Below are 12,494 nucleotides of genomic sequence, written 5' to 3' on the forward strand. Positions count from 1 at the left end.
CATGCCCCCTGCAGTGGAAGTGTGGAGTCTTAACCACTGGACCACCAGGGAAGTCCCCCGCTTTGCCTATTTTAGAATCAGATTATTTGTTTTGGTTTGTTTGTTTGTTTTTTGCTATGGAGTTGTTTGAATTCCTTATAGATTTTGGATATTAACCTCTTATCATACATGTGGTTTGCAAATATTTTTTCCCATTCCTAGGTTGCCTTTTCATTTTGTTGATTGTTTCTTTTGCTCTGCAGGAGCTTTTTAGTTTGATGTAGTCCCATTGGTTGCTTTTTGTTTTTGTTGCTTGTGGTTTTGTTGTCATACCCCAAAAATCATCACCAAGACCAATGTTAAGGAGCTTTCTCTTTATGTTCTCTTCTAGGAGTTTTACAGTTTCAGGTCTTACATTTAAGTCTTTAATCCATTTCAAGTTAATTTTTACAAATGATGTAAGATAGGGGTCCACTTTCTTTGTTTTGCATGTGGGTATCCAGTTTTCCCAACACCATTTACTGAAGAGACTATCTTTTCCCTGTTGAGTATTCTTGGATCTCTGTCAATTAGTTGCCTGTATGTGTGTGGATTTATTTCTCAGCTCTTCATTCTGTTGCATTGCTGTATGTGTCTGTTTTCATGCCAGTACCATACTATTTTGATTACTCTAGCCTTGTAGTATAATTTGAAATCAGGAAAAGTGTTGCCTCCAGCTTTGTTCTTCTTTCTCAGGATTGCTGTGGCTTTTGAAGTCTATTGCAGTTCCATACGAATTTTAGGATTGTTTTTCCTATTTATGTAAAAAATGTCATTGGAATTTTGATAGGGATTGCACTGGATCTGTAGATTGCCTTAGGTTGTATGGACATATACTCTCTGAGTGAGATGTGCATGTAAATGATTTGCCTAAGACTTATTAAAGCAAAACAAAAAAAGTCAAAGAAACTGCTACATTAGAAAATACTAAACGTGTAGAGTATGGGCGGCTGGTGTGTGCTCGGGATGACCCAGCCCCCTCCAGGCCAGAGAGGTGGGTGGGAAGCAGCAATTACAACAGACAAGGATGACCCTCCCTGTTTACCCCTCCCTCTGGGCCCATTTTATTCCGGGCTGCATCGTTTAAACTCAAAACACACTTTTAATATAGGGCCCTTGTAGCCATCTTGTTGTGCTACTCTTCACAACCCATGAGCAGGGTCACAGGAAACTGTAAACAGGTCTGGCTTTCCATGTTACCACTCATACAAGCCAGTGCTTTTCCGCACTTGATCTACAGATCACAGACACGTGAGGATTATGCAAAAGAACAAGAACAAAGCTTTATTATAAGTTTCACATCGAAACAGGGTCCACACGAGGCCCAGCCTGGGAGGAGGTGGACACTGATGGCCTCGCCACAAAATTACTGGCTCAGGCCAACTTCCTCCTCTTAAACCCCAAGGTAATGAATCGCGACCTGGAGGAGAATGACTTGGTCGATGGCCCAGTGGTTTCTTGTCCAGCCAAGCCCTGGGCAGGTGATGAGGGGGCCCTAACAGCAAGGCTGCACCTTGCTGCGCTCACTGTGAGGCTGATAGGAGTAGAGGCCGGAACGTACACACCCCTAAAGTCAGCCTTGGCTGGGCATGGGCTGCGCCCTCCGCTGGAAGTAGGGGGGCCCTGCCTTGGTGCGCCCCCCAGGGATGTGACTTAAGATGGGGGCAGTAGTGCCTCCAAACCCAGGCTTCTTCTTAGTGCTGGGTCCCGTGGTCTCCATGGGGTGGCTCTGGTGAGGAGGGCCCCAGGAATTCAGGCTCCCACTGCCCCCACTGCTGTGTGTGGTGCTCGGGGGCCCCCTCGTTCTTGCTATAACGCTGAGAGCCGCAAACATGCAGCTCAGATCTCGGGCAGCCGCTCTGCTCCCGAAACCCAGCTGTGTGCTGGCATGGGTGCCCACGGTGGAATTGGTGGATGATAAACCCCCAGAAGATGCTTGTGCGGGGCCGCCCGAAGCTGGGGGGCCTGGAGCAGAGGCAAAGGCTGGAGCTTTCCGTTTCCTGTGCTGGGGAGAGCTGCCACAGGCGGTGGTTCCTCGCTGCTGCCAATCAGGGCCCCCAGGGATGTGACTTAAGATGGGGGCAGTAGTGCCTCCGAACCCAGGCTTCTTCTTAGTGCTGAGTCCCGTGGTCACCATGGGGTGGCTCTGGTGAGGAGGGCCCCAAGAGTTCAGGCCCACGCTGCCCCCATTGCTGTGTGTGGTGCTCGGGGGCCCCCTCATTCTTGCTGTAATGCTGAGAGCTGCAAACATGCAGCTCAGATCTCAGGCAGCCGCTCTGCTCCCAAAACCCAGCTGTGTGCTGGCATGGGTGCCCACGGTGGAATTTGTGGATGATGAACCCCCAGGAGATGCTTGTGCGGGGCCGCCCGAAGCTGGGGGGCCTGGAGCAGAGGCAAAGTCTGGAGCTTTCCGTTTCCTATGCTGGGGAGAGCCGCCACAGGCGGTGGTTCCTCGCTGCTGCTAAGCAGGGCCCCCAGGGATGTGACTTAAGATGGGGGCAGTAGTGCCTCCAAACCCAGGCTTCTTCTTAGTGCTGGGTCCCGTAGTCACCATGGGGTGGCTCTGGTGAGGAGGGCCCCAGGAGTTCAGGCCCACGCTGCCCCCATTGCTGTGTGTGGTGCTCGGGGGCCCCCTCGTTCTTGCTGTAATGCTGAGAGGTGCAAACATGCAGCTCAGATCTCGGGCAGCCGCTCTGCTCCCAAAACCCAGCTGTGTGCTGGCATGGGTGCCCACGGTGGAATTTGTGGATGATGAACCCCCAGAAGATGCTTGTGCGGGGCCGCCCGAAGCTGGCGGGCCTGGAGCAGAGGCAGAGGCTGGAGATTTCCGTTTCCTATGCTGGGGAGAGCTGCCACAGGCGGTGGTTCCTCGCTGCTGCCAATCAGGGCCCCCAGGGATGTGACTTAAGATGGGGGCAATAGTGCCTCCAAACCCAGGCTTCTTCTTAGTGCTGGGTCCCGTGGTCACCATGGGGTGGCTCTGGTGAAGAGGGCCCCAGGAGTTCAGGCTCCCACTGCCCCCATTGCTGTGTGTGGTGCTCGGGGTCCCCCTCGTTCTTGCTGCAACGCTGAGAGCTACAAACATGCAGCTCAGATCTAGGGCAACCGCTCTGCTCCCAAAACCCAGCTGTGTGCTGGCATGGGTACCCACAGTGGAATTTGTGGATGATGAACCCCCAGAAGATGCTTGTGCGGAGCTGCCCGAAGCTGGGGGGCCTGGAGCAGAGGCAAGGTCTGGAGCTTTCCGTTTCCTATGCTCGGGAGAGCTGCCACCGGCGGTGGTTCCTCGCTGCTGCCAATCAGGGCCCCCAGGGATGTGACTTAAGATGGGGGCAGTAGTGCCTCTAAACCCAGGCTTCTTCTTGGTGCTCGTTCCCGTGGTCACCATGGCATGGCTCTGGTGAGGAGGGCCCCAGGAGTTCAGGCCCACGCTGCCCCCATTGCTGTGTGTGGTGCTCGGGGTTCCCCTCGTTCCTTCTGTAATGCTGAGGGTTGCAAACATGCAGGTCAGATCTAGGGCAGCAGCTGTGCTCCCAAAACCCAGCTGTGTGCTGGTATGGGTGCCCAGGGTGGAATTTGTGGATGATGAACCCCCAGAAGATGCTTGTGCGGGGCCGCCCGAAGCTGGGGGGCCTGGAGCAGAGGCAAAGCCTGGAGCTTTCCGTTTCCTATGCTGAGGAGAGCTGCCACAGGCGGTGGTTCCTCGCTGCTGCCAATCAGGGCCCCCAGAGATGGGCTGGGTAGTGGCTCCAGGCTGAAGAGGAAATCTCAGAGTTTGGGTGCAGAACCTGAGTGCAGGCAAGCTGGTGGTGACGGTGACTGAGGATGTGCTGTCACTGGGGGGCGTCTGCCGGGCCTGGGTCGAGGAGAAGAGGCTCCCACTGGAGCCAGGGGAGGACCCCAAGAGGAGAGGATGGGAGGGTGGAGTGGTGTCCATGGGGTTGACCTCAGGGTCAGAAGCGGCCTGGGGTGCCAGGCCCGCAGATGTGCCAGGTGATGGTCTGGAACTGACAGTACACGTAATGGTCAGGCTTGGGGGAGGGCAGTAGGGCTGGTGACGGGAGGGAGGTTCTGTGGGGTGAAGACAGGAGAGTCCACACACATGGGTGTGCGGGACTCCATTTCGCAGGTGCTGGGAGCTGCAGGGAAGGCAGGTCTGGCATCCATGGCGTCTGTGACTGATGCCTTGGGCTGTAAAGGGCCTCGTCCTGCCCCATTCATAGGAGGCCCCGAGATGAACTTCAACTTGAAGCAGGGAAGGGAAGCCGCAGCAGCGGCAGGAGCGGGCCAGTCAGGAGCCAGGCTTCTGATCGCACCGGCCATGCCTGGCACGGGGGAGGTAGTAGGGGCGGAGGGGTCTGGGGGCCTAGCAGACAGGCCAGCCTTGCCTGATACTGCGGAGGAAGTGGGGGTCAGCAATGTAAGAGGGGCTGAGGGTCGTGAGTGTGAAGAGGTGCCTGGAAGAGGCTGCGGCAGGGAGAAGAGGCGGCCCGGTGAGCTGTGCTGTCTCTCAGACAAAGGATGCACAGAGGAGGCCCCTCTAGCAGACGCCCGGATGTCCACTGGGGCTGGGGAGTCCTGCTTCCTACCGCATCTCTCCAGCTGTGGATCCCTGCTGGGGTCTGCAGGGACAGCTGGCAGAGAAGCAGCCTCTGCGGCAGGCAGGCGGAAAGGACAGGAAGGCTGCGTGGCGCCCAGGCCCCCGATGGCATAGGTCTCACCCCGCAGCGCACTGCTGATGCGCCGGAAGGCTGCTTGCTTCTCTGAGTCTAGGTCTTCGGCGGTGACCCGGAAACCCGGCTCAGGGGCTGGGGTCAGCCTCAGAGGCTCCCCTCGCCTGTGCGGCAGCAGAGGAATCCTGCGTTTTCGGGGCCTGGGACTGTCAGATGTGCGGGAGCCGTTCCTCCAGGGCCCTTTCTGCCCTCTTGCTGTCTCTGCATTTTTGTCAGGCTGGCTTTTCCTCCGGTAAACCACGGGAGCTGCAGAGGGCGATGGAGGGCCCTCCTCGCCCCCTGTCTTTGTAGACTTCTGGGGCAGCCCTTGCGGTATGGCGGGACCCCTCCTTCTTTCCACTGGCAGGAAACCTCGGGTGGAGCTATATGAGCTCGTGATGGCGTTTCTTTGGGGGCAGGAGCTCATACAAGAGGTCTGCTGTTTCCTGGCGGATCTGTCCTCTGCCCACTTGGCGTGGAGGTCTCTCTGCAGAGGTCCAGTCCTGGGCACGAAGAAAGAGCCCCCCAGGGGCCTAAATGCAGATCGTGCGTCCCCGGTGTCATTGGGGCCGCTTCTCTGGTCATCGTTCCTCCCTGTGACTGTGGGGACTTCCTCCTGCTTGGCCATCCCTTGCCCGCTCTCTCCCAGGGCCCTCAACACCGTCTTCTCGGTGCTGTAGTTCGGGACACAGCTGGGTGTCGTGGCCGGCACTGGCTGCCCCTGCGCCACACTGACAGTGACTGTGTCCACTGCGGACACTGAGCTGCGGGACGTCGTGGAGGTGCGAGCACCCATCACTGCCTTCTTCCGATGGCCTCGCCTGCAGATGGAGATAAGGACCCCCAGAAAGGAGATCAGGGTCTGCGGGATGGTAGAATGGGGTCTCAGAGACTCTGTGGCAAAGCGCAGATGCAGAGTCACTGGACACTTGTGGGCTGGTCTGCGAGTGGATAGCCGGCCATAGACAGCTGGGTGACCCGGGCCGGCCACGGGAAGTCGGTGGGCGCGGGGAGTGGGCTGGGGGCAGCCGAACCCTCCTGGCAGGTGCTGGTCCCCCAGTGCCCGGGGCGGGGGTGAGGGGCAGGGCCTACCTAAGTAACTGCCCCTAGAGAACTTGGGTGAGGTTGGTCCTTGGTTAGAGAGCTGGGCTCTGAGCACTCTCCTTCAGCTGCCAACTCGGCCAAAAGCGGAGTGCGCTCTCTTTGGCCTGTTGCTGGGATGCAGCTCTGGAACCTGTGAGCGAACAATGGGCGTGCGTTGGCGGGGCGCAAAAGTTTAGGGAGGGGTGACGCATGCGCAGAGTACACGTCAGGCCCTGGGGCGCACAGGTGAGGATGCGCGCCCCTGGACCGTCTAGCGCTTCTGAATCTCCCCGGGCGCCTGAGGGCTGGAGGTGTTTGCCTTGAGGGTGATGAGCTTCTTGGCAGGTCAGCTGCCCCTTCTCCCCCGGCCGGCTCTAACTGTACAGGATGGGTCCCCGGCCACCAGAGCAGGAAAGCTGGAAAGCAGGGTACCTGGCTCAGCAGCCGCCGTCCGAGGTGGCAGATTTGGCATCAGCGCCTGTGCGTCCACCTGCCCTCCCACCTGGTAACATTGGAGGAGAGAGCCGCTAAGAACAGAAGTGCAAAAAAAAGGAAAAAAACCCAGAAGTGCCCAAGCCAACCAGATCCTGCTGGGGTGACAACTGAAGGGGCAGGCAGGGCGGGCTGGGAGGGACATATATACCAGGTCCAAACCCAGAAAGATCTGAAATGCACGAGTCAGAATAAAAGTCCAGAATCATCCTTGGGCTTTGGGCTGAGCTGGAAGTATAGCCAAACTCTTCAAGGTCTCCAGCTCCACCTGCACTTTCTGCCTGGCTGGAACATTGCCCCAGAGTGGGGTTAAGTTGAAGGAGTCGAAGGAGGCATACATTTCCATCCTCTGGATCACTGCTCACCAAAAAATACATAATGCCAGGCACATATGTAATTTTGAATTTTCTAATGAACACACCAGGAAAATAAAAATGGTGGAGTCAATGTAAATAATAGATTTTTAATTCAGTATCTGCAAAGTGTTCGAATGTTTACATGTGGCACGAGAACTGTGGTCATATTACGAGGGCTTGAGAGCCGCATGGAGCAAGATAGAGGACAAACAGCATGCACTTGAAACTCTAAGAAGTGAACGCTAACAGGCAGATGGGGCCTGGAAGTCCAAAGTTGAATAACAGCCCGTAACAGGGTGATTATGGTGGGTTTTTTTTCCTGCCTCTGTCTCCCAGCTTACGCAAGGCATGCAAAGTCCAGCAGCAGCTGAAAGTTAAAACCATGGGATCAACCTTTTATTTCTAGCCAGACAAGTGAGAAAGTGGGGGGCTTGGATGTTGAGTGAGGGGGTCACCCCCATTGGTCTTTTTCTCCCCAGTTACCACATCTCCCCTGCAACCTCAGTGATGGCAGAGGCCTTCACTGAGAAATGGCCTGTGTCTCTGGACAAAGGATCAGGTTAAGAGGCTCCTATTGTCTGAAGAGTGTGGGGGCATGCCCGTTATTTTCCTTTCTTTTCTCTTGCTATTTCACCTGAAAGGTCTACCTGGTCATAGGGAACTGCATGACAGCATGGCGGCTTAAACACTTTAAGGAACATGTAGGAGGGGCCCCTGAAGCCTGAGAATGTGGGTAGAATTCCAAAGAGGAGAGAGCTATAGGAGGAGACTATTTAGGTCTGTGTATGAGCCCACATAAGGCCTGGGATCCCCCTGAGCCTCATGCACAGACAGAGCCAACGAGGCAGAATAGAGGCTTGCAGAAGTGAACTACAGTATAAACTGCCACTCAATTCCGAGATTAACCCCTGAGTGGTACGTGCACCATGTGGACACAAACAGCACAGCAGTGTCGTGAAAACTGCACCAAGACTGGAACAACTCAGAAGACAAGGCACAATACCTGTTTGACCATAGGTTTATGAATTGCTTAATAAAAACCACAGAAAAAGAAAAAGTATCAATCTCCTGAGGATTTTAATAGGAACCAGAGTCTCGAAACATAATAAGCAAACTTTCCAGGATACCACCCAAAATCACACAACGGAGCATACAAAGAAGTAGGAAAATGTGACAAATTCTCAAGAGAAAAATGCAATCAACAGACCCAGCCCTGAAATAACCCACATGGAGGAATTAGCAGACAAAGCATCCATTACAACCATGCTCAATGAGTTAAGGGTAAATCCTCTTGAAATTAATGGAAAGAAGTTCTTCACTGAGAAGTACAAACTATGAAAAAGAAGCAAATGGAAAGTTTAGAACTTAACATGCAATATCCAAAAGCAAACATTCACTGGATGGGCTGAATAACAGAACAGAGAAAACAGAGGAAAGATTCAGAAAACTTATGGATCAATAGAAATGGCACAATCTGAAAAACAAAGAGGATACATGACTGAACAAAAATTAAGTCTCAGAGACATGTGAAACAATATTGCAAGTTCTACCTTTTGTGCCGTTGGAGGGTCTGAAGGAAAGGTGCAGAAGAAAATATATGAGGAAAAGAATAGTTGAAAACGTCACTGATTTCGAGACACAGACCTAAGCTCAGAAAGCCTCACCCTGACACACAATCTGATAAAAAAGCCAAGGTGAAGAATAATCTTGAAAGCAGTCAAGGAAACCGACCTGTTATACATCACAGAATGTCAACTTGAAGGACTGATTTCTCATCAGAAAACAGAGACCAGAAAAGAATGGAATAACATCTTTAAAGTATTAAAGGAAAAAACCAAACCAGGATATGATATCCTTAAAGCAAGGATATCCTTAAAGACTGAAAGCCAAACAAAAGCCAAAATGAAGTCTGATGGAGATGAGAGAAAACTAAGAGAATTCATCACCAGACAATTTGCTATAAAAATATTACATGAAAGGAACTTCTTCAGGCTGAAGTGAAATGACACAAGAAAGAAGTAAACTTGCAACTTCAGGAACAAAGGAAGGGCAACAAAAATGGCAAGTATCTGGAAAAATTATCCTCTTACATTATTTTATATATGTATGACTTTTTTTTTTTTTTGGCCACGCCTGCGTGGCCTACGGGATCTTAGTTCCCCTACCAGGGACTGAAGCCGGGGCCCCAGCAGTGAAAGTGCTGAGTCCTAACCACTGGACCGCCAGGGAGTTCCCTGTATATGTATGAAAAAAGGATACCACAGTCTCAGAGGGTGGCGTTGAAGTCATATAAAGGTGACACATATGACAGCTATAACAAAGAGTGGAAGGTAAAAGAATCTATATGGATGTAAGCCTTCTGAATTTTATTTAATTGGTAAAATATTAACTCTAGACTGTGAAACAATACGTATACATAGTGTTATTCCAAGAACAATTAAAAAATGACAAACTCAAGAAAATTGGATAACCTCAATAGTCCTATATTTAGGAATTGTGGACAAGATAAAACATTCACATATGTGTTTTGTGAAAAGTTTTTCTCTTGGTTAACTGCCTAGGAGTGGGTTTTTGGGTCATATGGTAAGTATGGCCCTCTCAGCCAGCCCTGGCCACCACTTCAGGTGTCACCCCAGCAGGATCTGGATGGTGTGGGCACTTCCGTTCTTAGCGGCTCTCCCCTCCAGTGGCGCCAGGGGAACGCAGAGGCGCTGCTGCCAAAGCTGCCGCCTCTTGTGGGAGCTGCACAGCCAGCAACCTTGCTCCACGTTGCTGGGCGGGTATCCCGTCCAGTACAGTTAGTTACCCCGACAGCACTGGGGCGCGGCCAGGGGAGAAGGGCCAGCTGTCCTGCCAAGAAGCTCATCACCCTCAAGGCAAACACCCCCAGCCCTCAGACCCCCGGGAGATTCAGAAGCGCTAGACGGTCCAGGGGCGCGCATCCTCACCTGTGCGCCCCAGGGCCTGACGTGTACTCTGCGCATGCGTCACCCCTCCCTAAACTTTTGCGCCCCGCCAACGCACGCCCATTGTTCGCTCACAGGTTTCAGAGTATAAAGAGGCAACAGGCCAAAGAGAGCGCACTCCGCTTTTGGCCGAGTTGGCAGCTGAAGGAGAGTGCTCAGAGCCCAGCTCTCTATCCACGGACCGACCTCACCTAAGTTCTCTAGGAGCAGTTACTTAGGTAGGCCCTGCCCCTCACCCCCGCCCCGGGCACTGGGGGACCAGCACCTGCCAGGAGGGCTCGGCTGCCCCCAGCCCGCTCCCCGCGCCCACCGACTTCCCGTGGCCGGCCCGGGTCACCCAGCTGTCTATGGCCGGCTATCCACTCGCAGGCCAGCCCACAAGTGTCCAGTGACTCTGCATCTGCGCTTTGCCACAGAGTCTCTGAGACCCCATTCTACCATCCCGCAGACGCTGCACTCTTTATGGGGATCCTTATCTCCATCTTCAGGCGAGGCCATCGGAAGAAGGCAGTGATGGGTGCTCGCACTTCCACGACATCCCGCAGCTCAGTGTCCGCAGTGGACACAGTCACTGTCAGTGTGGCGCAGGGGCAGCCAGTGCCGGCCACGACACCCAGCTGTGTCCCGAACTACAGCACCGAGAAGACGGTGTTGAGGGCCCTGGGAGAGAGCGGGCAAGGGATGGCCAAGCAGGAGGAAGTCCCCACAGTCACAGGGAGGAACGATGACCAGAGAAGCGGCCCCAATGACACCGGGGACGCACGATCTGCATTTAGGCCCCTGGGGGGCTCTTTCTTCGTGCCCAGGACTGGACCTCTGCAGAGAGACCTCCACGCCAAGTGGGCAGAGGACAGATCCGCCAGAAAACAGCAGACCTCTTGTATGAGCTCCTGCCCCCAAAGAAACGCCATCACGAGCTCATATAGCTCCACCCGAGGTTTCCTGCCAGTGGAAAGAAGGAGGGGTCCCGCCATACCGCAAGGGCTGCCCCAGAAGTCTACAAAGACAGGGGGCGAGGAGGGCCCTCCATCGCCCTCTGCAGCTCCGGTGGTTTACCGGAGGAAAAGCCAGCCTGACAAAAATGCAGAGACAGCAAGAGGGCAGAAAGGGCCCTGGAGGAACGGCTCCCGCACATCTGACAGTCCCAGGCCCCGAAAACGCAGGATTCCTCTGCTGCCGCACAGGCGAGGGGAGCCTCTGAGGCTGCCCCCAGCCCCTGAGCCGGGTTTCCGGGTCACCGCCGAAGACCTAGACTCAGAGAAGCAAGCAGCCTTCCGGCGCATCAGCAGTGCGCTGCGGGGTGAGACCTATGCCATCGGGGACCTGGGCAGCTCTCCCCAGCATAGGAAACCCATGTGTGTGGACTCTCCTGTCTTCACCCCACAGAACCTACCTCCCGTCACCAGCCCTAGTGCTCCCTCCCCAAGCCTGCCCGTTACGTGTACTGTCAGTTCCAGACCCTCACCCAGCACATCTGCGGGCCTGGCACCCCAGGCCGCTTCTGACCCTGAGGTCAACCCCATGGACACCACTCCACCCTCCCATCCTCTCCTCTTGGGATCCTCCCCTGGCTCCAGTGGGAGCCTCTTCTCCTCGACCCAGGCCCGGCAGACGCCCCCCAGTGACAGCACATCCTCAGTCACCGTCACCACCAGCTTGCTTGCACTCAGGTCCCGCACTCAAACTCTGAGATTTCCTCTGCAGCCTGGAGCCACTACCCAGCCCATCTCTGGGGGCCCTGATTGGCAGCAGCGAGGAACCACCGCCTGTGGCAGCTCTCCCCAGCATAGGAAACGGAAAGCTCCAGGCTTTGCCTCTGCTCCAGGCCCCGCAGCTTCGGACGGCCCCGCACAAGCATCTTCTGGATGTTCATCATTTACAAATTCCACCGTGGGCACCCATGCCAGCACACAGCTGGGTTTTGGGAGCAGAGCGGCTGCCCTAGATCTGAGCTGCATGTTTGCAGCTCTCAGCGTTACAACAGGAACGAGGGGACCCCCGAGCACCACACACAGCAAAGGGGGCAGCGTGGGCCTGAACTCCTGGGGCCCTCCTCACCAGAGCCACCCCATGGTGACCACGGGACTCAGCCCTAAGAAGAAGCCTGGGTTCGGAGGCACTACTGCCTCCATCTTAAGTCACATCCCTGGGGGCCCTGATTGGCAGCAGCGAGGAACCACCGCCTGTGGCAGCTCTCCCCAGCATAGGAAAAGGAAAGCTTCAGCCTTTGCCTCTGCTCCAGGCCCCCCAACTTCGGGCGGCCCCGCACAAGCATCTTCTGTGGGTTCATCATCCACAAATTCCACCGTGGGCACCCATGCCAGCACACAGCTGGGTTTTGGGAGCAGAACGGCTGCCCGAGATCTGAGCTGCATGTTTGCAGCTCTCAGTGTTACGGCAGGAACGAGGGGGCCCCCGAGCACCACACACAGCAATGGGGGCATCGTGCGCCTGAACTCCTGGGGCCCTCCTCACCAGAGCCACCCCATGGTGACCACGGGACCCAGCCCTAAGAAGAAGCCTGGGTTTGGAGGCACTACTGCCCCCATCTTAAGTTACATCCCCTTGGGCGCACCCAGGCAGGGCCTCCCTACTTCCAGCGGAGGGCGCAGCCCATGCCCAGCCAAGGCTGACTTTAGGGGTTTGTCGGTTCCGGCCTCTACTCCTATCAGCCCCAGCTCCGCAGTGGGCACAGCAAGGTGCAGCCTTGCTCTTAGGGCCCCCTCATCACCTGCCCAGGGCTTGGCTGGACAAAAAACCACTGGGCCATCGACCAAGTCATTCTCCTCCAGGTCGCGATTCATTACCTTGGGGTTTAAGAGGAGGAAGTTGGCCTGAGCCAATAATTTTGTGGCGAGGCCATCAGT

The 12,494-nt window shown here is 55.1% G+C and overlaps 2 protein-coding genes across 2 annotated transcripts in view; one reads left to right on the top strand and one right to left on the bottom strand.

The window, feature by feature from the left end:
• The window catches only part of LOC149748892 (2'-5'-oligoadenylate synthase-like protein 2), a 33,170-nt gene that overhangs the window by 4,149 nt on the left and 16,527 nt on the right, over positions 1-12,494 (top strand). The window lies entirely within an intron of this gene.
• On the bottom strand, positions 1,154-6,651 carry LOC149748893 (nuclear envelope pore membrane protein POM 121-like). The gene is given in 8 exon segments (XM_089912499.1): positions 1,154-1,252; positions 1,546-1,659; positions 1,661-1,867; positions 1,901-1,987; positions 3,235-3,310; positions 3,807-4,065; positions 4,068-5,861; positions 6,552-6,651. Coding segments are annotated over 8 exon segments (2,736 nt in total).

The sequence above is a fragment of the Delphinapterus leucas genome, chromosome 6 (genome assembly GCF_059928025.1).
Source record: "Delphinapterus leucas isolate spDelLeu-1000000601 "Yukka" chromosome 6, BTC_Dleu_Yukka2, whole genome shotgun sequence".
NCBI lineage: Eukaryota > Metazoa > Chordata > Mammalia > Artiodactyla > Monodontidae > Delphinapterus > Delphinapterus leucas.